The following is a 23810-nucleotide window of genomic DNA, read 5'->3' as shown; positions in this document are numbered from 1 at the left end:
CAGACTTTGGTGGCATGCTTAAATGGACCCGGTTCTGGTTGCAGGAAAGATGGCGGGGTGACCCCTGTGTCCCTTAGCAGACCTTGCAGAATGGGCGTTAACATCCCATCATACACATGCACACACCAAGGCTCAAGAGGGTAGATAAATGGTCCAGAGCCACCCACCCCGTCGGCTTGACGCCAGAGCAGAAAATCACAGAGTTTATCCTGGAGGAGGTGGGGAGAGAGAAGGATTGTTTTATAACAAGGTAGTAGAATTTCATCCTGTTTTCTTCCTCCTTTTCTGTGCAGATAACAGGCAAGCCTCAGTGCCTCCACCCGGCATGCTGCTTAACGGCCACATCTCTGGAGACAGCATGGGAAAGACCCGGTTCTAATTAAGCATCGTCACCCATCACCCTTTCCGGAGGACAGTGGCAAAGACATCGTGCCTCTGTCCCACACTGTGACCCTTCTTCCGAGGTCCCCACCCCCGAGAGTCCCTGCACTGTCACCGAGATTAATTACCCCTCAACCCCTTTGGATGGGAAAGGAAGTCATTTTATTAAGTTTGATTCAGGCTTCAAGAGACATCGTTGGCTGTTTCAGGACTGCTGACAAAGCAGCCTACTTATTTCCTGAAAAGACAAATTATATGCAAGAAGGGCCAACACCCCCAGAGGGGTCCTCTTAGCCTCCGACTGTCACGGGGTGATGCCCCGCACACAGGCGTGGCCGTCGCCCGGCGGGAGTGAAGTCGGCCCTAGCAGGCCTGGAAGCCCCCCTGGGAATCCCTGCCTCGCCTTGTGACCGCGCCTCCGTCTCTGGGATTTTTCTCCCAAATCCCCTCTGGCCCAGGCGTGACTTCCTCCAGCCCAGCCAGCCCCGGAAGGTGCCCATCCGGACGGCAGAAATGGTGACCATGCGAAAGCGGACTCTGAAAGTGCTCACCCTCCTTGTGCTCTTCATCTTCCTCACCTCCTTCTTCCTGAACTACTCCCACACCATGGTGACCACCACCTGGTTTCCCAGGCAGATGGTCGTCGAGCTCTCGGAGAACTTCAAAAAGTTCATTAAATACACGCACAGGCCTTGCACCTGCGCCCGCTGCATCAGCCAGCAGAGGGTGTCGGCCTGGTTCGACGAGAGGTTCAACCGGTCCATGCAGCCACTGCTGACCATGCAGAACGCGTTCTTGGAGAAGGACACATACAGGTGGTGGCTGGTGAGAGCTGGGGCCGGGGCCGGGGCTGGGGCTGAGCGGGGCGTGGCTGCCGGGGGGCGGGGGGAGTGAGGGCCCTGCCAGGCGCCTAGCAGGACTCGGGGTGGTGGCATTCATTCGTTCGTGCAACCACCATTTATGGAGGGTCCGCGACGTGTAAATCAGAGCAGAACGTTCTGTATTCGCTTCCCGTGTCTGCCTTGGCGGATTGCCACAAACTGGGTGCCTTAATACAACAGACCCATCACGCCAGGCTCTACCTCCATCTCCACCTGACCCTCCCCTCTCGGCCTCTCTGCGTTCCCCGTCTCTCCCTGCCTTTCTCTGCAAGGCCACCTGTTACTCCGTTCAGGGCTCCCTAAATCCGGGACGATCCCATCTCGAGATGCTTAATAACCACTGTGAAGACCCTTTCCCACCAGGTCCTGTTCACGGGGAGTGGGGACTTGGACATGCTTGTGTGGAGGTTCGTTCCACGCAGTACAGATACTGAGATGCCAAAAAGACACGAGGTCCTCACTCTCACAGAACTGTGTCCTGGCTGAGAGAGACATAAGAAACCAAGAAGACAGGCTCGGGTGGAAATGCTCTGAGGGAGGTCAGATGAGGTTTGTGATGGAGGGAGGCTGGGGGTCCGGGGCCTCTGTAAATGGGGTCATCAGGGAAGGTCTCTGCGGAGGCACGACTTGAGCTAAGACCCGAAGGTAGAGAAGGCACCGGGCATGGAAGGATCCAGAGAATGTACTACAGGTCACACAGCAGCGAGCATAGGAGCCCCGGGGACGCATCCGCTGGGTCTGTTGGAGGAGCGGGGGCCCCAGCAGTGGGCAACCCACCGGTGGGGCTTCTGGTTGGTTCTTTGTGCAGCAGGAAGCCGCTTTGAATCTGAGAGGAGTCCCATGATCTGATCTAGTGGTTTGAAGGTTATTCCGGTGGTTGAACCCCAAAATGGAGTGAAGGGGAGTAAGAAAGAATTTATTCCTTGCAGGTTTATTGAGCACTTACTATATGCCAGGCACCGATATATTGAGATCGAAAAGACAGCCTCCCCTTTCTTGGTCTGCAGGGGTGGCGAGAGAGAAGGGGACAGCCAGCCACACGCCGGGGTGATAGGTCTTGCTCTGGAAGTGGCCCAGGAAGTGCAGAGACCCAGAGGAGTGGTGCCAGACCTACCTTGGGGCCAGGGCGGGGGCTGTCAGAGAAGGCTTCCCAGAGGAGACCGTGGTGGAGCTCCTCCTAAAGGACTCCGAGAGGTTGTCCTGGCGGGGACCGCAAGAAGGGCTCTCCAGACAGAGGGACCAGTGTGTGTATCGGCCTGGAGGTATGAGAAAGGCCTGTGTGATTGCTGGAGGTACAGAGCATCATGGCTAAAATCCAAATGTGAGTGAGGGGGTGGGGCGTGAGCAATGAGGCCATTGATGTAGCTCATGAGGTTTTTCCGATGTCATGGTAAGAAGTTAGAGAGAGTTGCGTGTAGGCTGAGAAAATCAGGGGGGCCTTCCTGCAAGAGGCCGGCTTTCCCAGTCAGCAACTCTTCAGGCAACTCTTGCAATCTGGGAGCTTACAGTCTCTTTGAACAGCTTAGAAGAGTCTACAGTGACTCAGAAGAAGTGAATCGGAATGTCCAGGCTCAGTCTACTAAGCTGTGTTGAGCACCTCAGGGTGCAGGTCCTGGGGTGGTCCTGGGGAGGTGACAGAGAACAGAACAGGCAGGGTCTTCACCCCCTTGAAGATTCCAGTGTCTGCTAAAGGAGGCAGCGGACCAGGCTTGACAAGGATTAGGGCAGGGTTTCAACCTCGCACTCGTGGCAGTTGAGGCTGGATACGTCTTTGTTTCTGGGACCGTCCTGCACATCGTAAGATGTTTAGTAGCATCCCTGGTCTCTACCCATGAGATGCCAGCATCTCCCACCCCCAGCGGTGAGAACCAAAATGTCTCCAGACATTGCCGGTTGACCCTGGCAGGGGACGGGGTGTGTAGAATTGCCCCCATGACCACGGGGGGAGGGAAGCAAAAACTTGGAGAAGAAGGTGACTTGCTCCAAACAGCACGTCCCATCCAGCCCCTGGAAGTAGTGATAAGAAACTTCCAGAGTGGGTAGCCAGGATGACTTCATCTACTTCCTTCCTGAAGGTCCTCGGGGAGGGCAGTTCCTGAAACTCAGGCTGGCTTAGCCCAGGATGGATAAAAAAGTACAGGAAAAAACAAAACAAGAAACAAAAAAACTCGGTTTCTTGCTTATAACCTGTGTATCTTCGCGGAACCTGCTCAGTGCCTTCTAGACTTAGGGATTAAGATGTGGCATCACGGTCCCTGGGTTTTGCTCCTGACTCTCTAGGTCTTCTCAAGAGTGCTTTTGAGGAACCTCTCCATCTGGCTGAGTCCTCAGATTGAGGCTCTAACAGCCACCTCACCAGCTTCTCTACGACACTGCAAACATTAGGTTTTAACACTTGTATTTATTTTCGCTGGCTGAATGGGCAAGCAATAATGAATTTGCTCTTTTTCCCCCCCTAGCGCTTATCAAGGCTGAACATTTTTCCAAGTGACTGTTGGTATTTTATCAAGTTTTCTCCCATGTCCCCAGCCCCAGCCCTTCTGTAGCCCTTCTTCCCTGGAGCTCAGCCCCCCGTGGCCACTTGGAAGGAATGGGTGGTGGGGATAGAGAGCCCTTGTGAATAGAAATCAATAGAGAGGAGCCAGGTTGTAGAGCTTCTGGGTTCCCGGACAACACAGAGGTCACATGTCTTGAGTAAAGAATCAGGATACCACATGGGACGAGATCTCCTGTTCTCCACGTGGAGCACAGAATATGTGAAATCAAAACCACCCTGGGAATTCCAAGCTGCATCATAGATCTGCATGCAGGCCCCCCAGGCAGCTGGGACAAGCTTGTGGGCAGGTCCAGACCCAGGACCCCAACCACAGAGCCCCTGCCTTTTAGACATTCAGAGCCTGTGGAGCCCCACTGCAGGGCGCTCAACTGGCACCGAACCCAGCAGCAGGTGGCTGGTGCCACGGGACCAGGAGGCAGGCCCAAACTCTCCCTAGACTCGCTCTGTCCCAGACCCCTCGGAGCCCTGGGGTAGAGCAGAGCGCTAGGGTCCCTGTTCTCCCACTTAGTCTGTGCGAGGGAGCACCCAGCCCAGTGAAGACTGAGGCCACTCGGCCATCAGTGCGGAGCACGGCCTGGGACTCGGCCACCTGTCCCGACACCCCTGCCTTCCCTGCCCCTTGCCCACGGCTGCTCATCTGCTCCATGGAAGGGAGGCCAGGACTGGGCGGATCAGAGAAGGAGCGGAGGGAAGCTGGAAGCTAAGGGACTGAGGTGCCTTGGGAATGGCAAAGCACCTGGTGAGTGCAGCATTAGGGTGCTGACTCCATTGTCCCCTGGGGCACGGCCCCCGCCGACACCCATCTGATCCTGGTGAGCAGCCCTTGGCAGAGCCAGGCCCACAGACCCTTCATGCCTCCTTCCCCAGGAAACGGGTGGATGCGACGGGCCGGCCAGCTGAGCCAGGAGGAGTCTGGGGCCGGACCTGTGGGGTCCCGAGCTCCCACCTCGCCTCTGAGCTTCAGGGTCGCCATCAATGGGCATCGTAATCCCAGCAGGCGTAGGAGACAGGGCAGGTGTGAGACAGGGCAGGTGTAAGCTCCAGCGGGAGCAGGAAGACAGGAGCGATCACACGGGGCCACCCCCCCCCCGCCGCCCTCAGTCAGCCTGCAGACCCTGTGGCCCTCTCCTCCTGCCTCTGTCCCAGTCACCAGGACAAGGGTCCCCTCTGGCCCGGCCTCATTTCCGCACACTGTTGGACCCGCCCACGGGAGACAGCTTCCTGCCCTAAGCGTCGTGCTCCGTGCACAAAAGACAGTAATACCCCCGTCCGATGCCAAGTGCCACTCTGGCCAGGCCCCAGGCCAAGCTTGCCAGGCACTGCCCTCCTGCCCCCCACCTTCACCACAACCTGTGAGGACACCTTACCTCCGTTTCTCGCTTGTCAGGCTCACCTCATTGATGAGGGGCACAGTCGGATTACATTCTAGTTCAAGGACGAGCTCTGCAGTCAGGTCGGGGTATTCAGGCTATCTTGGGGGCTCTGGGCCATCCGCTCCACCTCGCTGAACCTCAGTTTGCTCAGCTGTAAAATGGGTACCTCATACACCCTTGCTCATAGGACGGTTACAGGGACTAAAGAGGAAATGCCTATGAAGTTCTTCGCGCGGGGCCTGGCGTAGAAGCACAGAACACAACACGGCCACCTGTGACGAGCGTTCCCAGGCCAGCACGCGTGCCTGTTCTCATTTGCCCTCCACACACGGCATCTAGCACATGATGGGGGCTCCGCAGCGATGGGTCCGGTGGATGTGTGAACGCGTGTCAACCCTGGCAGAGGTCATTCGCTCGCTCAGCACACGGAGTGGGTGTTGTCAGTCAGTCCGTGCTTGCTGCTCAGATGCTCAGGGCGCCGGACAGACAAGCCCACGGCAGCTGCCGATTACACTACGCCGGTGGCCAGGGACCTGCGTGCCAAGCACGTGCATAAGGCAAAGACCAGTATTTTGGGGGGATTGTGGGAGGTGCCGCATGGCGAGCCGGACATGGAAGGAAGAGCAAGGTTCACTGGGCAGAGCAGAGAGGAAGGGTTGGAGGAGAGGGTACCTCTTTCCAACACAGGGGTTTGAGACGGGGGTACAGAAGGCCAGACGTCCTGCCTCCAGGCTGGACAGTCTGGGCCACGGTTTACACCCCCAAGCTCCCCATGCCATCAGGCAGAAGTGCAGGAGGAGTGAGTGAGGCTCTCCCCATCTGTGCCCTGAGTGTGTGTCCCGGACGTGCACCTCCCTCGCCCCCGCCTGCTGAAGTGGACTGCGCCGTGGAACCCTTGTCCCCCGCCCTCCCTCGCTGTGGGCAGCACCCGCCCCACGCACCTGCACCCCTGACTCCAGCCTCCACTTGCCCGAGGTCACAGTGCAGCCTCAAGGAGCCCTAACCCCCACTGGGCAAACCCTTGTGGAGCGCTGACCAAGAAGGATACTTGGAAGCTCCTTCGGAACAGTGAGAGGGGGAGGATGTCTTTGAACTTCTCAACATGCCCTCCATGTGCGAGTTAGCAGCCTGGTGGTCCTTTTGCTGTCACTTACAAGAGTCAGGGACATCAGAGTATCCCTTCTCAGGGAAGACAGGCACAGGGACACAGATCAGCACTGAGTGTCCTGCCCCGTCTGACCCAGTGGGCAGGTGCACGAGTTAGGATTCTAACCTGCAGAAACGCAGCTCAGCTTTCCCACGTAAGCCCTTGCTGGCTCTGCACACGCCCGATGGCCTAGCCCTTCTCCTCCCTGGGCCTCGGTCTCCACTCCTGACGGCGAAGCACTATAGCGGGTCCGAAATCACCGACGTGGAACCACACGCCGCCCGGGGCTAGGGTGATGGCGGGGCTGGGCGTTCAAGAACCGCACATCCCAGTGCAAGGGCTGGAGTCGGCGGTAATTCTCTGGCTGTGTTTGCAGGCGCAAGGACTTTAATCCGGCCCGATGTTTGGTTATGCACTCCTCCAATCCCGTGCCCGTCTTCCTTCTAACGAAGCGTGGGCAGCGTGCCTGGGCCAGCAACAGTATGAGCGGGAATCAAATAACGTTGTTTTGTTTTCACGGTTGGGTGCAATTACTTTTTTTACTTCTGCCAAGTAATCCTCGCTTTCCACTGGTGGCAGGGATGTGAGATTTCCTTTGAAAATGAACTTTTTTTTTCCCCTTTTCTGAAATGAGCCATTAAAGATGAGTTCAGTCAGTCAGAGCCGGGTGAAGACATTGCCTGTGCTGTGCTCCCAAGTCACGTCTCCTGGGGCCTCAAGACTTCAAACCCCGGGGACGTCCGTGGAGGTGCCTGCAGGAGAGTGTGGCAGGGGCCCTCCACCCGCACCAGCAGCAGCATCGCCTGGGAACCTGTTGGAAGCGCAGGATCTCGGGTTCAGCCCAGAACTACTGAGTCAGGCTCTTTGAGTTAGCAAGGTCCTGGGTGACCGTCCATCCAGGAGCTTGGAGCTGCCCCAGGAGATCGTATCTCAAGCAGGTGTTTAATCTGGGTATTGTTCTGTTTTATTGTGTTGAAGTGTACATAACATAATTGCCATCGTAACCATTCATAAGTGTACAGTTCATTGGCACTGAGGATATTCACACTGTTGTGTAACCAACACTACCCTCTAGAGCTGGCAGTTTTTCATCGTGCCCCCGAACCCTGCCCCTGTTCAGCTCACCCCTTCCTCACCTCCCCTCACCCCTCCCTCGGACGCTGGCAGCTAGCTGCCTTTCTACCTTCTGTCTCTATGAATTTGGATCCCCTAGGGGACCTCATAGAGTGGAATCCTACAATATTTGTCCTCCTGTGTCTGGCTTAGGCCGTAAGTGTGTTTCCAAAGCCCAGCCCTTCTTCTTTTTTTTTTTTTAAAGATTTTTTTCATTTGAGAAAGAGAGAAATCACAAGCGGAGGGAGGGCCAGAGGGAGAGGGAGAAGCGTAGACTCCCCGCTGAGCAGCGAGCCTGATGCGGGGCTCAATCCCAGGACCCTGAATTCCCTTCTTTTTTATGACTGCATGACATTTCACCCTTGTTTCATACACTCACCTGCCAGGGGACACGTGGATCCCTTCCACCTTCTGGCTCCGGCAACTAATGCAGCTATGAACATGAGTGTGCGAGACTGTGAGTGACCCTCAGTCCTTCCGAGTGCACCTCTGGGAATGGAAGCGCTGCCTTTCGTGGGCGTTCTGTGTGTGTTCTCCACGGTGGCCACACCATTTTCCGTGCCCACCAGCAATGCACGAGGGTGCCACTTTCTCCGCATCCTCTGCGGAGAAAGTGGCACAGAAAGTGGCACAGAAAGAACACTTGTTCTTTCTTTCTCTCTCTTTTTTATTTATTATAACCCTCCCAGGGGGTTTGGTGAGTGGTCCAGATGTCGCTGCCCATGGCTCTCCCATGGCATGGTGGAGGAGACGCTGAAGGTTTTAACTAAAGGAGCCACACTCCTGGGGGGCCTCTCCTTTGGAGATCTGATTCCTCCTGTCTCAGGGCGGGGGGCTGCATGCCTCTGGATCTCCCCATATACCTCATCACAAATCTCCTGGACAATGGCCACAGCGAGCTCTAACCTCTCCTTCCTTTCCCAGATACTGCCCTGGGCCTGGGGCTGGGAGAGGCTGGTGGGACTCACCCCACAGCCATTTCTCCCCCCGCCCCACCACCAACCCACGCCCCCCAGCCCCTGCAGCCCCAGGGACTGGGCTTTCTGAAGGTCCAGGTTCCAAGGGTCTGAGATGGGCAGTATTGTGGGAGAGACTTTTTAGTGGGTTTCTGAAAGCGTGGGTGCAAATCTTGGTTTGGATGTGGGACACGTGGCGTTCAACCAGTCTGGGCCTCACGGCGTCCTTCTTGTCTACAGTTCAAATGCGGTGTAGTATGCACCGCGGCTGGTGACAGGGTCAGAGGTGATACTGCTTAGGAAATGTCTCCAGGTTTTACCATGAGTGAGGAAGTCAGAAGTCTGGAGCTCAGTCTTAGAGAATGAAAACAATTTGCTAGGCAGACATCAGAAGCCTTGATGCATCTAGCAAAGGGCTGGTTTTTCGGTCTTGCTGGAGCCCAGTGGTCCCCGGGGAGTGGGCAGCAGGATGGAGGGAGCCGAGGCTGGGGAGGTGGCCTTGGAGGGTCACCTGTCCCTTTTCCTCTCATCCGGTGTCATTAGCAAGCACATAGCAGGTGCTCAAAAAGCATTTGCAGAATGAGGAGGTGATCTCTCTCCCATCTCCTTGAGCAGCCCCTGGGCTTTGGGAGGGGGAAATGGCTGTCTGAGCCTCCTCAGTCAGTCTCCAGGTGCCCAGCAGAGAGGAAGGTACCAGGGAGGAGCTCCGTGAGCACAAGTGAGCTCCATGAGCGGCCCCCGCCAGAGGCAGCAGAGCCGGGCTGACCTTTCTCCTTCCGTCCTCGGCCCCCAGAGGCTCCAGCGGGAGAAGCAACCCAGTAACCTGAACGATACCATCAGGGAGCTGTTCCAGGTGGTGCCCGGGAAGGTGGACCCCCTGCTGGGGAAGAGGTCGGTGGGCTGCCGGCGCTGTGCCGTGGTGGGCAACTCCGGCAACCTGAGGGAGTCCTGGTACGGGCCTCAAATCGACAGACATGACTTCGTGCTGAGGTGAGTGCCCGCTCAGGGCCAGGAGGTCAAGACCCCAGGGCTGGCACGCCCAGACTTCCCCACAGACCCCAGGCTCCCCCACAACCCCTGTGGGCCTCAGTTTCCCCCACTGTGCATCGTAGGAAGAAGGCAGATCAGCCGTGCCTCTCTGGACCCCGATGGGAAACCCTACACGGGAGGAAGCCGGCGGGGCCAGAGCTCGGCCCAGAGAGGCCTGGCGAGAGGGCAAGATTTCTTTGAAGACTGGTTTAGTCTTTAAAATTCGGCCCCATTTTGCAATTGAGGCCATAATAAAACTATATGCTTTTAACGTAAATACATTTCCCTGTCAGCAAATAAAATAGATCCTCCGGGAAGCTGTGTATCCGTGGTTTCTTGTCATCTTCCCCGACCCCGACCCCGACCGTTCACTTGGCAGTGGGACTGCTGTTTCCCAGGCACCTTCTAGAACAGTCTCCTGTTCCTGTGGTCTCTGCATTTACGTCCTCAGACCAGGCGCCTGGCTTCTCGGAGCCTCGGTGTACCTGGCAGCAGGAATGTCCGTGGTGAGGGGAGAGGTGTCAGGTTCTGGATCAGACAGACCTGAGTCCAAGGCTTCCACCCGCTAGCTCTGTGTCCCGGGACAAATTCCTTGCGCTCAGATTTCTTCCCTCATGAAACAGGGTGACAGAATACCTCCCGGGCACGGTTGTCGTTGAGGTGCAAGGCGCTGCGTTACTCGGTCAGGATGGTGCCTTGTACACGGTAGGTCGGCAGTAGTGGCAATGGCCAGGCTCGCTCGAGATCGAGAAAGAGAAAGTAGCAGAAGGTTTCTAGCTGCGTCTTAATCATCCCTATGTCCCAGCTGAGGGAGCTGGGGCCCAGAAGCAGCGCCCATGGGATGCGATGCGTGCCCCTCTGTCCCTTCTCCCCCAGGATGAACAAGGCCCCCACGGCGGGCTTTGAGATGGACGTCGGGAGCAAGACCACGCACCATCTGGTGTACCCCGAGAGCTTCAGGGAGCTGGCGGAGAACGTCAGCATGGTCCTGGTCCCCTTCAAGACCACCGACCTGGAGTGGGTGGTCAGTGCCACCACCACGGGCACCATCTCTCAGTGAGTGCCCCCCGGGGCGGGGGGGGGGGATGTTGGGGGGGGGGGGCCCTTGGCCCCCCCCCCCCCCTGATCCCCCGCGCCCCCCCCCCCGCGGTGCCCCCAAACCAGAATGCCCCCCCCCCCGCCAGACTTCCTTCTGGAATGCACCAGGCCGGCGGGCCCCAGGCCCCCACCCAGCCTGTGGCTCCTCCTGGTCCCTTGCCTCCCTAAACTGCTAACACCCCGCAAGTTCCCTCCTTCCCCCTCCTCATGACTCCAGGACAGGCCTCCTAGGCTTACTGAAAACTCCTCGGAAGGAGGGGCCCCGCTGGAAAGGACTCTGCAGGTGATAGTTTCGCCCCCTTCCTTATCTCTGCCGTGCACCCCGAGGATGACAGCCCCCGGCTAGCAAGCTGATGGATTGGGGTGCAGGAAGCTGGGGGCCACCCTCTCAGGAGGGCAGTGAGGGAAGCGGGGTCCGGCAGGGGAGGAGCGGGCCAGGCCGGCGCTCAGCTGCCCTCTCCTCCCACCCCCTCCCACAGGATCAGGAGCGTGAAGGGCCCCCATTAGATTTAACCTAAGGCCAGATGGCCAGGCATTTGTACCTTCATCTTGGGGCACACATCACCTTGGAGATGGAAAGGGGGCCTTTGTGGGGCTCATCATTCAGTGCCTCGGCAGTGAGCTGTGCTCCTTCAGCCTCCTTTTGGGCTTGCTCAGAGCAAGTCCCCTGGTCTTAAGCTTTGTAGGGGGGAAAGCGGCATTTAAAAAACATTCTCGAATTAGCCAGGAGCGCCCTCTGGTGTCCATAATGGGCCACTGCTACAGGAGCGCGGGCCTGTGGCAGGGAGGTGGCGTCCCTACCACCCTCTCCCTCCCCAGGGCCCGTCCCCAGAGCTGCGTGCGGGCAGCCCGGCCCCCTCGCCACGTTAATTGTCTGCTGTTTCTCCCGCAGCACCTACGTCCCTGTCCCCGCAAAGATCAAAGTGAAAAAGAATAAGGTAAGTCGAGGCTTAGGCCCGTGTCCTCTGAGCTGAGGCTCAGTTTGATGACAGAAAGCCCCGTCTCCCCTCTGCCAGCACCTGGCTGCAGAGAGCCCTCAGGGCCCCCGGGCTGCCAGAGGCCAGAGCCCCTACGCAGGGACAGACTGACCCCGGCAAAGTTTCTCCATGTGGGACCCCGGCCCACCAGCGTCCCTGGGGTACAGTCCCAGATGCAGACACTCAGGCCCACCCCAGACCTACTGCGTCAGAAACTCTGGGGGGAGGGGAACGGCCCAGCGGCCTGGGCTTCTACTGACCCTCCGGGGATGCTGATGTGGGCTGCAGCGTGAGAACCGGTGCTGTACCGCGTGAGCCTCTCAAAGCCAGACCTCGCCTCCTGCCCCCCCCCGTCTCCATCTTCCCCAGTGGGCCCCCGGAATGGAGTTGGCCAAGACTTGGGCAAAGGGCAGAAGGATGGAAGAAGTGAAGTGTCCACGAGACTGGTCCTTTGCACACACTGTGAGATCAGGGTCAGAGGGGTCAAGGGACTGGCTCAGGAACACACAGATTGTTCACGGTGTGGCTGGAACTGGAGCGCTCCAGCACCTGCCCTTCGCACTGGGGTGCAGCGCCTGGGGGAGAAGCCACGTGGGAATCCCTGGAGGGCTGAGTGGGTAGAGGGGAGAGCCTCCCGGACGCCAGTGGCTTGAGGCCAGGCTGAGAGATGAACGGTTCAGCAGAAACCTCATGGTCCTCTGCTCCAGTCTATTGCTGGGGGCTGGCATTAGGCCTCCTGGACCTATATGCACACCCTCTACTGCCTGAGAAGTCCCCTTTGCTGTCCTCGAGGCGGGGGGTGGGGGAGTCAAGGGCAGTTCTGCTACCAGACGCCTCCCGGCTTGACCAGCTGGCTGCGTGACGCTGGGCACCTTGCTTAGCCTCTCTGAGCTCAGTTTCCTCATCTGTAACATGAGGAGAGGGAAGGCTAGCACATAGCCCATCACTGCCAGAATGGGTGTCCCCGTGCCTGTGTTTCCTGCAGTGTGACAGGGATGTCCCTGGCCCCAACTCATGCTGTTCTCTGGAACTTGCCTGGCCTGATTGGAAGGCGACTCGGATGTCTCCTTCTCAGCGAGGCTTCTCCCCTCCAGTGCTTTACTGTCTGTCTGCTTAATTTCTCTCCACGTTCCCATAATGGTTGTGGTTCAGCATCCTCTGGCCCCGTGGTCAGGCTGCTGCCCGTCCTTCCCACTAAACGTCAGGCCCACAAGGGCAGGGGCGCTGGTCCTGTGCACTGCTCCGTCCCCCGAGGCCACAACAGGGGGGGCACCCCGCCGGTGCTTGGGGCCCTTGGTAGCGGCTCACGAAGGGCTGGGTCCTCCTCCCGCAGATCCTCATCTACCACCCGGCCTTCATCAAGTACGTCTTCGACAGCTGGCTGCAGGGCCACGGGCGGTACCCATCCACAGGCATCCTTTCCATCATCTTCTCGCTACACATCTGCGATGAGGTAGGCCAGCCTCGTCCCCGTGCCCACCGGGCCGCCCGCAAGGGCTCTTCCTGCCTCGTCTCCCAGCGCGGAGAGTGAGCGTCTGCCATCGCATCGGGCGGACCTCCTCCGCCCCCACCCCGGGACCCCGACATAGGTCTTGCTGCGGAAGCTCCGAGTGCTGGTCTCTATGCTGGTGCTTGCAGTGCATCTCTGTGCTACTCTCAGAGTGGACGGCAAGGAGTAACGATGTCCTCGGAGCAAGAGTCCCCACTCCCTCCGTGCGGGCTCCGGAGGCAGAGTCAGAACCAGTGGGTGGAAGCTCGGGAGGGGCTGCGGGGGGCAGAACCATGCAGCAGATCATAACCATGCAGCAGGTCATAACCATGCAGCAGATCATAACCATGCAGCAGGTCATAACCATGCAGCAGGTCATAACCATGCAGCAGGTCATAACCATGCAGCAGGCAGCTGTGGTTTCAATCTCGGCCTCTCCATAGAATCGTCCCCGGAGCTAAAATCCAGCGCCCAGACCACGCCAGGCCCACGTTCACCAGAAAGTGGGAACCAGGCACCCGGGGGTCCCGCTGTTCCCCAAGGTGGAGAACCAGTGATCTTGCCAAGGGTCTTCGTGTTCCCCTTCGTGGACTTGCCTGACCGTCCTCCAGGCTGTGCCCGCGTCTCCATCAGTTATGTGGGGGGCTCGCTGCAGCCCGGGGCAGAGAAGCAAGAGAGGCCACGGCACCCCCCCCCACTTCCTCCCTGGCCCCGCATCAGGCAGAGCCATCAGATGTGCCTTCGGGTCACACGCAGCTGCCCCCCCACCCCTGCCAGCCCGCCTGGCTCCTGGGTGAAATCCCACGGAGGAGTTGTTCTGTCACCATCCCCCGGCGCCCACCCCGCAGGGCCACCGAGAACCCGGTGTCTCCGCGAGAAGCCGCATCTCCCTCTTATCTCCAGCTGGCTCCCTCAGAAATGCTACTCTGGTCTCTTCCCCCCTGTTGGGGGGCTGTGGCCCTGCTGGCGTTCCAGACAAAGCTGCACTTGCCACAGAGCTCTCTCCGGCCCCCACCCCCAAATCTGCCCTCCACGCTGCAGCCCAGAGAGCAGCTCCTCTCCCTGGGGGGGCCCTTGAATATTCCTTCCCGGACATCTTCAGCTCATCTCCTGAGACCCAATTCAAATGACACCTGCTCTCCCAGATCCCTTGAGTCCTTGGCCCTGCCTTCCTCTGTGTGCGGGAGCCCTGAGGTTAGCCCCCGTCCCTCACTGGTGCTCACGGCCATTCACAGGCTCCGAGGTCTGACAGCTGACTCCTGTGTCCCTCGTTTCTCCGGCACCCACGCAGTTGGCCCCAATGAAGGTCTGCCCAAACGCTGATGTATTTAGCGCAGTGCTCAGCACAGAATAAGGGCTCGGTAAATGCTTGTCATGTGTCAGCCCTCCCAGCCCGGCCACCAGCCACTGAGAGCCCCTGGACCACGTGGAAATTAGCCCCAGGGGGAAAAAAAAAAGATCAGCTCCTACCACCTACCTCGATGTGGTCGTTCCTTTTGGCCCCATTTTCCAGATGAGGGAAGTGAGGCTCGGAGCAGGGGTTTGGCAGTCCCAGGCTCTACCAGCAGGTGGCAGAGCTGGGAGCCCTGCTCTCAACCCCACTCTCCTGCCCCCTCCACAGGCCTTGGAGAGGAGGCTCTCCTGCCCCACCTCCCTCAGGGCCTCTCATCATGCCTTCTGGCATTCGACTTGACTTTCACATAACTTGCTTTTGCTGCACGAAGCCCCTGGGAGGTTCAGTAAGGAACTAGAAGGGTTCATAGGGAGAAGGGCTTATATGAATTTTCAGACATGGTGTTTGCAGCTTCGAGGGTTAACCTGCAGGCGCCCCCTTCTTAGAGGTTCTACCTGTGGCCCCGCCCCCCTGGATCTTACCTGTGCTTTCCCCCCCCCCCCCGCAGGTGGACTTGTATGGCTTCGGGGCAGACAGTAAGGGGAACTGGCATCACTATTGGGAGAACAACCCATCGGCGGGGGCTTTTCGCAAGACCGGAGTGCACGATGGAGACTTTGAGTCCAACGTGACGGCCACCTTGGCGTCCATCAATAAAATCCGGATATTTAAGGGGAGATGACGCTGCCCAGGAGCCCCGGAGCCCGCCTCTCCGTGGCTAGCCCCAGCCTCTCCCTGGAGCCGTTCTGACCCGGGAACTTTGAGGGCCGGTCTCGGGGGTGTGTTCAGGTGCCCCTCGTGGCCTCTGGCATGCCAGCATTTGGCAGCATCTACTCAGCAGGGCCCACAAGCCCTGCCGGCTCTGCAGAGCGAGTGTCAGAACTGGCCTTGGATGGGGAGACCCCCCCTCAGTGCTGTCCTGCAGCTGGGGGAAGGTGGGGAGATGCGGGGGAGATCCAGTCTCCGAACGCTCGAGTCATTTTGGCTTCTGGGGAGGGGGCAGATACTGAAGACTCAGTGTTCCCAAGTGAAGAACAGTTTCCCAGGGAGGATGGGCAGAGACCTTCCTCTTCCCCGGGGGTCTGGGGCTGCTGACTCCCAGACTCTGACTCTTGCTGGGATCTTTCTGAGTGAGGAGGACTTGGGGACAGAGCCCCGTTGGACCACGTGGGCACTGGGGCGAGATGGCGCCTTTCTTTGCGCGCTGCCTGGCCCCTCCCTCACTTGGCGTGACAGCCCCCCGCCCCCCGCCCCGCTGTCTTCCCAAAGCTCATTTCTAGTGGCCAGGAGAGGCTCCCCAGCCCGAAGGTCTTCATAGACACTTGGCAAAGAGCTTCGGACTCCAGCAGATGTCTTCCTCCCAAGCTGATGTCTCCTTGAGTCATCGATCTTGGCGATCATTACGGCTGAGAGCAGATCTGACTACTTCCACGTGCCTTTGTGTTGGGGGGAGAAATGTGTGCATTGGCTGAAATAAGGCAAAAGCCTTGACTCGGGAATGGGGGGACCCCTGGCATCATGCCCCTTGCTCTAGAGCTGGGGACATCTTTTCCAGTTTCCTGAGGCAGTGCCTGAGCTGGGACAAAGCTGGGATGACACTCAACGCCGTCCAGAGGCGCGTCGGCCGGGGAACGTCACTCTCATGTTCGCAGACTGTTGGATTCGGTGCCCACGGCCTTCCAGGGCCATACCCAGAACCTCCACCAGCCAGCACTTCCTCCAGGAGCCCACGCTCTGGGCCAAGTCCCTACTGGCCACCGGCACAGCGTCCTGGGGGCTGCAGGGCCGTCCCAGGAACGTGACCTTCAGAGCGGGAGAAGACACACCTCACCCTCTCACTCCCTGGCTGCTCTGGTTCGTCCTCATCAGCCTACCTGATTATTTATTGATTGATTGTTCTGTTTTGTTTTGTTTTGTTGGTAATTCAACTGACATTGCGTGCACTTTGTGGCTCTGTGGCCGGTCCTGATTTTTAATTAAGCTTGCTCTTTCTTCACCTGGCGGCTGGGGTGTGGGGAGCTTAAATCAAGCTCAGACTTGGGGTGGGGGGCATCTAGGGCTTGGGGGCTCGCCGCTGGGCGGATCCCGGGGTTTCAGGTTGGTGGGTTCGTGGAGTGCTCTGTACCTCCTTCCCTTCAGCTCCACCTTCTTTCTCCCATCATTGTGGACTGGGTTCAGTCTCAGGCTACGAATCTCCAGAACACAGCGGGACTGCCTTGGGGCCAGGTGGGGAGTGGGGTCACACACGTAGGAGGACAGTGATGGTTGGCTCCAGTTACTGACATTGAACCAGAGAAACCACTTTTCCTGTCCAGAGCATTTCCTAACGGGCCACTGCTACTTTGAGGACGTGTGACAGTGTCCTGGTGGAGTGGGAAGCAGGCCAGTGTTGGGAGCCACGGGTCGTGTCCTCCGAGCTCCTTGCTGCACTGTGGCAAGCTCTGTTCTCTCGGCTCCAGCCTCTCCCTCTACAAACAGGGAGGGAGGCATTTGGGGAGCTCAGGGGCCCCAGGTGGTTTCAGGCGGTTCACAGGTGTCCCCAGAAATAATATGCCACGCTTGTGTTTTTTCCCCAAGCCTATGCATAGGAGCATTTTCCTGGGGAGAGGTTCCGTAACTTTTACTGGATTCTCAGAGATGTAGAATCCAGACAGCGGTTTACAAAAAACAAAGTAACAACAAGCCAACAAACAAAAACCTGTTCCAGCTTTAAAAACCTCCAAAACGTAAGGCTCCCTTGACCGATAAAGGCTCATACATCCCTATGAGGTCATCGTTCTGATCATAAATCCCCAAAGAGCAGGCATCTGTTGGTTGGCTGATTCATCCCTTGAGAAGAGTGCCCACTGAGACAGGGAGCAGAGTGGAAACCTGAGCTCCTCCTCGAGTCCTGGTCACTGAGTCCATTCAGAGATGACACGTTCAGAGCGCGCCATCTGCGTCTGGGCTTGGTGCAGTCAGAACAGGTCCCCAGAGCGAGCAGACCGAGGAGCGGTCTGCGCTGTGTGCCGGCTGCCTGGTCCCTCCTTCCCTCCCTCCCACTAGGCCCTTCAAGCTGTTGAGAGGCCTTCCCATTTCACAGAGGAGAAAAGCAAGGCCCAGAGAAGGAATGTGACTTGCAAAAGTGAGCCAGTTGTGACAGAGAGGGCAAGTCAAACATTTTGAGCAAAAAGAGAACACCACTGGCTCTATGTTAAAGGCATCTTGTGTGGCCCTTCCCAGCTGGGTTCCATCCAGCATCTTCGAGAACTGTGACCTGGTAGAGGTTTCTGGCAGCTCTGCGTCTCACCACTGGGCTCCTCCCCCGGCGGTTGGTGGTGGCCCTGGGAAGCTCTGGTGTCTGCCTTTTCCTGCCATCCCTCCCATGGGGGAGACAACCTGGCTCTTCCCACCACCCCAGCAGACATCTCTTTGTGTTCACTGGCTTAGCCAAGGGGTCTTAACCAAAGAGCGCCAATCCCCGTGGGGGTGACTGAATGCACAATGGACTTAAGCCAGTTGGCGTCCATACCTTGGGCGAGGATGGCTGAGAATCAGACAAGAGTATTTCCCACAGGACATTTGGTGTGCTTTGGGCAGGATAACGAGACCCCCCACCCACCCCCAGAGGAGGCTCTCGAGCGTCCACCCCATTGTTGGGCTCCCAGTCCAGGGCTCTGCCTGCTCCTTGGAGACCAGTCCTGGGCCCCAGGCAGAGAGCAGAGGCGTCCCTGCCTGCAGCCAGTGCTGAGCCCGAAGCCAGAAAGACCGGGGCCGAGGAGGGAGAGAGATCTCAGGACCCTCCCCAACCCCTGTGGAGCCAGGAGACCGATTTTTCTCGAGCTGGAGTCACCTCTGCAAATCAGCACCTGGTTCCACATGCCCTCAAGCACCTGACAGGGCAGAGAGTGGGGCGGGTTTGTAGCTTCTGGCTTCCAGAACCATCTGGCAGGAAAGGAAGTTCTTAAAGTGATGCTTTTAAGGGCATGTGCTTAGTGGGAGAAGCCAGATTCAAGAAAATAGGACTGAAAACGGGAAAGTCAGACAAGAAGGTGGGGAGGGCGATTCTTGCAAGTTCTGGAGGCCAGAAGGACTGGGCCTCTGGGTCCAGGGTGGAGTGGAATCGCAGAGAATATCGAGAACCGTAATGTTTGCTTTAACAATTCTCTTCAAGGCAGCCTGAGCACAAAGAAAAAATGGAAAACAGAAAAGAGCTCACTGTCCCTCGCGTGGGTATGACCAAAAACACTTTCTCCAGGGGAGTGCAAGTCCAAAGGTGGCTGGCCACGGACCACGTGCCATCAGGGACCAGCTGCTGCTTCGCCCCTCCGGAGAGCTCGGGGTCATCATTGTGTCCATGATGGACATCTGGTTGGAAGCAAATGTGCCCACAGGCCACTGGCTGGTTATCTTCCCCTGAGGTCCTGGCTGACGGGTCGAGAGAGAGAGAGAGAGAGAGAGAGTCCCCTTTCCTCTCGGCCCTCGCGTTGAACGTGTTGAACTTGACCTCACTGCCCGGCTTCTCGCAAAGGACGGTACTGCCGTGTGTGCCCAGCTGCGGTTGGCTCTGAGCCGGTCGCCAGGCTGACCCCGGGGCCCATGACGGGAGGGGCCATCCCAGCGGACGGACGCGGCTGCCCACAGGTGCCTGCACCTCACCGGATGCACGTCAAAGCCAAAGTTTCTCGAGCACTTTTTGTTCTTTGCAATCATGTTTGGTTCGTTGTTGGTGTTTTAAAATTTGCTTTCTTTTCCCTCTTACCTCGCTCCCGTGTTTGTGTGGTAGCAGAGCGCTAATCTGGATGCATTTTGAATGAAGTTAGCAGGAGTCTGCCTTCCCCGGCCTCGGCTCTGTTTTATTTATTGTGGAGTATTTCCAGTGATCCAAATCAAAGTGAATTAAAACAAAGCTATTTTATCGTTCGGGGGTGGTTGTCATCCTTCTGTGAGGACCTTGCCTTCCTGCCGCCTCTCACAGCTTCCAGTCGGGTTTTTCTCAGTCCTAAAGAAGCCCCAAAGGCTCACCTGCTGGGGGGCTCCTCAGTTAGTGTCCGCCCCGACCCAAGTGCCCAGAGGTGCAGAGTGGGAGCCTCTCAAATGCCACAGTGCCTCTCGCTATTGTGTGACTATGATGAGCCCCCTAACGTCTCTTGAATCTCGGCTGCCCGCTCTGCCAGATGGGACATGACGGTACCGGCTGTCAGAGGGGGTAAGAGATCAAGAATAAAACCAACTCGGGGCGCCTGGGTGGCTCAGTCGGTTAAGCGTCTGCCTTTGGCTCAGGTTATGATCCTGGGGTCCTGGGATCGAGCCCCGAGTCTGGCTCTCTGCTCGGCGGGGAGTCTGCTTCTCCCTCTGCCTCTGCCTCCCCACTCCCCCCCCCCCCCACCTCATATTCCCTCTTCACAAAAAAAAAAAAAATCTTAAAAAAAAAAAAAAAAAGAATGACAGCAACTCAGGAGGCCCTCCTGAGGAAATCTGCCCCAGCTGCTCTAAGCATTTGCTGAGTGAAACAGCCTTGGCCAGGGCCCCATGTGGGCTGAGTTAGGGTTCATCTTTTCCCGATAAATGGGTACATCCATGGATGGATCCAAGTTTGATCCAAAGTTGGCACAAATCTCTTGTGAATAGATCCAGAAATCCAGGATTGGAGTTCTGTAATGTAAAATTGGTGTAAATCGTAATACTTTCCGATCGGTGTGGCGGGTGACCCTTTGCACAACGCCTCCCTAGACATGATCTTGAATTCTCAAAGCAGCCCTGTGGGGCCGGCCTGGTCTCCATGGGTGCAAATGGGTGCAGAATTAAAGCCAGCTGAGGGCAGAGGTGAGGTTCAAGGCAAGCCTTCCTTCTGCAGATCCAGGGCTCCCTGTCACTCTGCCGCCTCCCAAGAGGAGTCTCCCAGGTTCATCCGGGACGTGGGTCTGCGGTGACCCTCTGGAAGGCAGTCCTCAGAGCAGAGGGCCCCCTTCCCTTCTTTCTTGCACCTCTTCCCCAGCTCCTACGTAGCCCCATTGCTGGGGACTTTTGGGTTACTTCTGATTGCTTTCCAAGTGGTTTCTTCAACTTTTAGCGTTTCTTTTCCTTTCTCCCCGCATCACTTCGTGATCCTCACCCTATCAGCGCCCTGCTCTCAGATATTGTTAACACACGCCCCCATCCCCCTCCATTAGAGACCCATTTTCCCCCAAGTTCCCTCCTGGGAGGGCTCCCATTACAGCTGCGATGTGGAAAAGCTGCCACCGGGTGGCGACACATGCAGGCAGAACCCATCAGGAATGCTCCCTCAGCCAGGTGGGGGTTTGTCCACCGGCCCCGGGCAGTAAGGAGCCCCGGGAAGGAAAAGGAATTAGCCAGGGCCCTCCACAGAGAGACCCGAGGACCTAAAGATATTTCTTTAGGACCATCTGGCACCCGCGCAGGTACAGGAGCCAAGAACCAGAGCCCCCCCCTTGCTGTGCACCCTCCACGCCTCCCACAAATGCAGGTCCTCCAGGATTTGGTTGTGGAAACCCTAGGAAGGTTCTCCCCGGCGCACCCCTCAGGCTGCTCCAAACACACACCTGACTGCTCGGCAAAGAGCTCATGGAATCAAAAAGAAGTTCCTGGGAAGAAATGTTCTAATTGCTTCGTGTTCTAAAACACGAGGGTTTTTAAATATATGCACGGATTGAGAGTGTACGAACCTCACGGGCTCGTTCTCCAGATTCAACCATCATGCATGTTTTCCACTTGTGCTACTTCTTTTTTTTTTTTTTTTCCTTTCCTTCCTCTATCATCATTATTGTTCCTGCAGTATTTAGAGGTCTGCCTCAAAGGTCACTTTGCCCGTGTCTGTGAGTGAGTGCCACAAAGCGTGCCTGTCCTGGGAGACTACAGTATCACCCAGCAAGGGGGAGGGTGTCTCAGGACCTCCCCAGCTGTCCCCAGGCGTGCCTCAGGCAGTTGGTTTATTGACACCAGGATTCACCACAGGTCATGTCACAAAAGGAAACGGTCTCTACAGGGTCCCATCCCCTCCTAAGTGAAGAAGTCTTGTGAGGTCTAGGACACCTGTGCCCTAGGGCCCTGGTGAGGAAAAGCCCCCGGCTGATTCAAGGGTCCCTCTGCACCTGCTGGGGCAGGACCCACCTCTGTTTCTGCTTCTCCTTCGTTCACTGACTCAACACCTACCAAGTAGAGGCACCTGTGGGGCTCAGGTCCTGACACCCTCACTTCACAATACCCATCTGTAGGATGATGCTGATGTATTCATGTGCCCCTTTTGCTCCGTCCCCTCTAGTGGGACCTGCCCACTCCCTGGAGCCCCGTAGAACAAGGTGAAGCCTTCTTGGTCATCTTCAGCTGAAACACTGGGTCCTCACAGGATAGGTGGATCCCAGGTAACCTGCTTCTCAGAAATGCTGGCTACACCTAACATTCTGCGAGCACACGGATCGATTCAGAGACCAGCTGTATTCAACCCCAACCCACTGCTATGGACCGAATCGTGTCCCCTAGATTCATATGTTGAAGCCCTAACCCAAATTCGTATGTCGATGCTACTTGGACGGGAGCCTTGGGAGGTGATCCGGTTTAGAGCAGGGTAGGACCCGGGATGAGATTAGTGCCCTCATAAGAAGAGACAAAAGAAACTGCCCCCCTCCATTACCACCACCTCCTCTACCACCATGTGAACACAGCAACAAGGAGCTCAGGAAACCACCACCATATTGGCTCCCATCTCTGGGCCTCCAAGGGGCTCACTCCAGGCTGGCCTGCCTGCTGCAGACAGGAGGCCACATCCGGGGATAGAAAAGTCAGTTCAGCTCAATGAGATAAGCAAGAGCAAACTGGATCTTTTGCCACAATTCTTAGCAGCATTCTCCAATTCAGCTGGACCCAAAGTACAAGTAGCAACAGGCTCCTGAATCAATCTCTCTGTTAGCGCAGAGCTCATTGCAAGAAAGCGGGATTGGGGTCCTAAGACCCCCGCCCCTTGGACACAGAGACTTGGACCTTGCCAGGTTATAGACCATGGAGGCTGTGGGTCCGGATGAGAAACTGCAGGAGGTGAAGTAGGGACAGTCTCAGGAAGAGGGACCGGGATAAGGAGACTAGAAGGAGTGAACAGAGAGGCCACAGGTCCACGGGGCTGTGTGGTGCCCCCAAGGCCGGGGCCGAGAGGATCTTAAGGAGAAATGAGGCACAAGGTGTCTGAGTGGCCTTCAGGATGGAACGGTTCCAGGTGATGGCAAGCCAGAAGGTGGAGGGAGGAAGTGGAGGGAGTGTAGATGTCCAGGGCCCAGAAGGGCAGGTTCTATACATGAGCTCCCCAGGGACACTAAAGGCACAAATTGGGTAGAAACACACTTAACGAATTTGCAAAGTCCACCAGGAATGAGGGAGAGTGGGCAGCAAGACAGTGGGTGCCAGGGCACGAAGGGACAGCGGTGTAAGCAGATGGCAGGTGCAGCCAGAGAAAGGTTTGGGGAGAATGGGGGGGGGGGAGTAAATCCAGAACCATGAGTGTGGGCCCCTAGGGACCCCAGCGGCTGCTGCTGGGAGACAGAGGAAAGCAGCCAGGGGCTGGGACGGCAATCAGGGGCCTCGGGACCCCCAGGCATGCCTCCAAGATCCAGGCAGCGAGCCTGCCTCTTGGCAAGGCCGGGGTGCTCCCTGTGTGTGCCCGGTACACTTCCTGGAGCACAGAAGACTGGAGCCAGGGGCTGCGATTGCTATCAACTGAGAACGTCTTTTCTCAAGCCTTCCAGAAGCTTACCGGTTGTATAAACTATACTACAGAAAGCTAAGTGCCCTGAGGGTGTCTGCGGATCCACCCATGTCCAGCCTCACCTTCCTGTAGCTGCTCAAGACTTCTGAGAACTCCTCCCCCTCCATGTTTTATAACCTCTGGACTGGCTTTCCTGAACCTTTATCCAAAACAGGGAGCTCTGGTTGGTGTAGATGTGTAGATCCCTGAAGTTTTCTTCCCCCTGGAGGCCCCCCATGAAGAGGGCTTGGTTGGATCACGGGCCCCCACACGCCCCGAGAGTCCAAGACCTAGATCCAGACATGGGGCTTCTCTGCAAAAGTGGGAATGATTTCTGATCTGTCAGCCTAATGCGATAGTGGGGAGAACTAATATGCTTTATGTTTACATACATTTCATTTGGTGAATACCCCACCAAGGGCCCCTTGGGGGCTGGTGCTGGCATGGGCAAGACAAGGTCTCTGCCTTCAGAAGACCACAGTCCGAAGGGGGGCAGATAGGCAGGCAGCCAGACAGCAGCAACACCAGGAAAAGTGGGAGATTTTTTTTTTTTATTATGTTATGTTAATCACCACACATTACATCATTAGTTTTTGATGTAGTGTTCCATGATTCATTGTTTGTGCATAACACCCAGCGCTCCACGCAGAACGTGCCCTCTTTAATACCCATCACCAGGCTAACC

The 23810-nt window shown here is 57.2% G+C and overlaps 1 protein-coding gene across 12 annotated transcripts in view; it reads left to right on the top strand.

The window, feature by feature from the left end:
• The window catches only part of ST3GAL1 (ST3 beta-galactoside alpha-2,3-sialyltransferase 1), a 94519-nt gene extending 75223 nt beyond the window's left edge, over window positions 1-19296 (top strand). For 9 of the 12 annotated variants that reach the window (XM_073893231.1, XM_025871162.2, XM_025871168.2 and 6 more), the window contains 6 exons: window positions 294-1206; window positions 9202-9398; window positions 10314-10493; window positions 11428-11473; window positions 12846-12965; window positions 14903-19296. In XM_073893231.1, coding sequence (XP_073749332.1) covers window positions 895-1206; window positions 9202-9398; window positions 10314-10493; window positions 11428-11473; window positions 12846-12965; window positions 14903-15076 — 1029 coding nt within the window. In that variant the 5' untranslated portion in view covers window positions 294-894 and the 3' untranslated portion in view covers window positions 15077-19296. The remainder of the gene's footprint in view (window positions 1-293; window positions 1207-9201; window positions 9399-10313; window positions 10494-11427; window positions 11474-12845; window positions 12966-14902) is intronic. The other 3 variants (XR_003208050.2, XR_003208049.2, XM_025871170.2) reach the window with 3 other exon arrangements.
• The last annotated feature ends 4514 nt before the right edge of the window (window positions 19297-23810 follow it).

This window comes from Callorhinus ursinus, unplaced genomic scaffold (genome assembly GCF_003265705.2).
Source record: "Callorhinus ursinus isolate GAN/ISIS: 27379988/994484 unplaced genomic scaffold, GSC_fseal_2.0 scaffold5, whole genome shotgun sequence".
NCBI lineage: Eukaryota > Metazoa > Chordata > Mammalia > Carnivora > Otariidae > Callorhinus > Callorhinus ursinus.
This window is presented reverse-complemented; position numbering and strand designations above follow the sequence as displayed.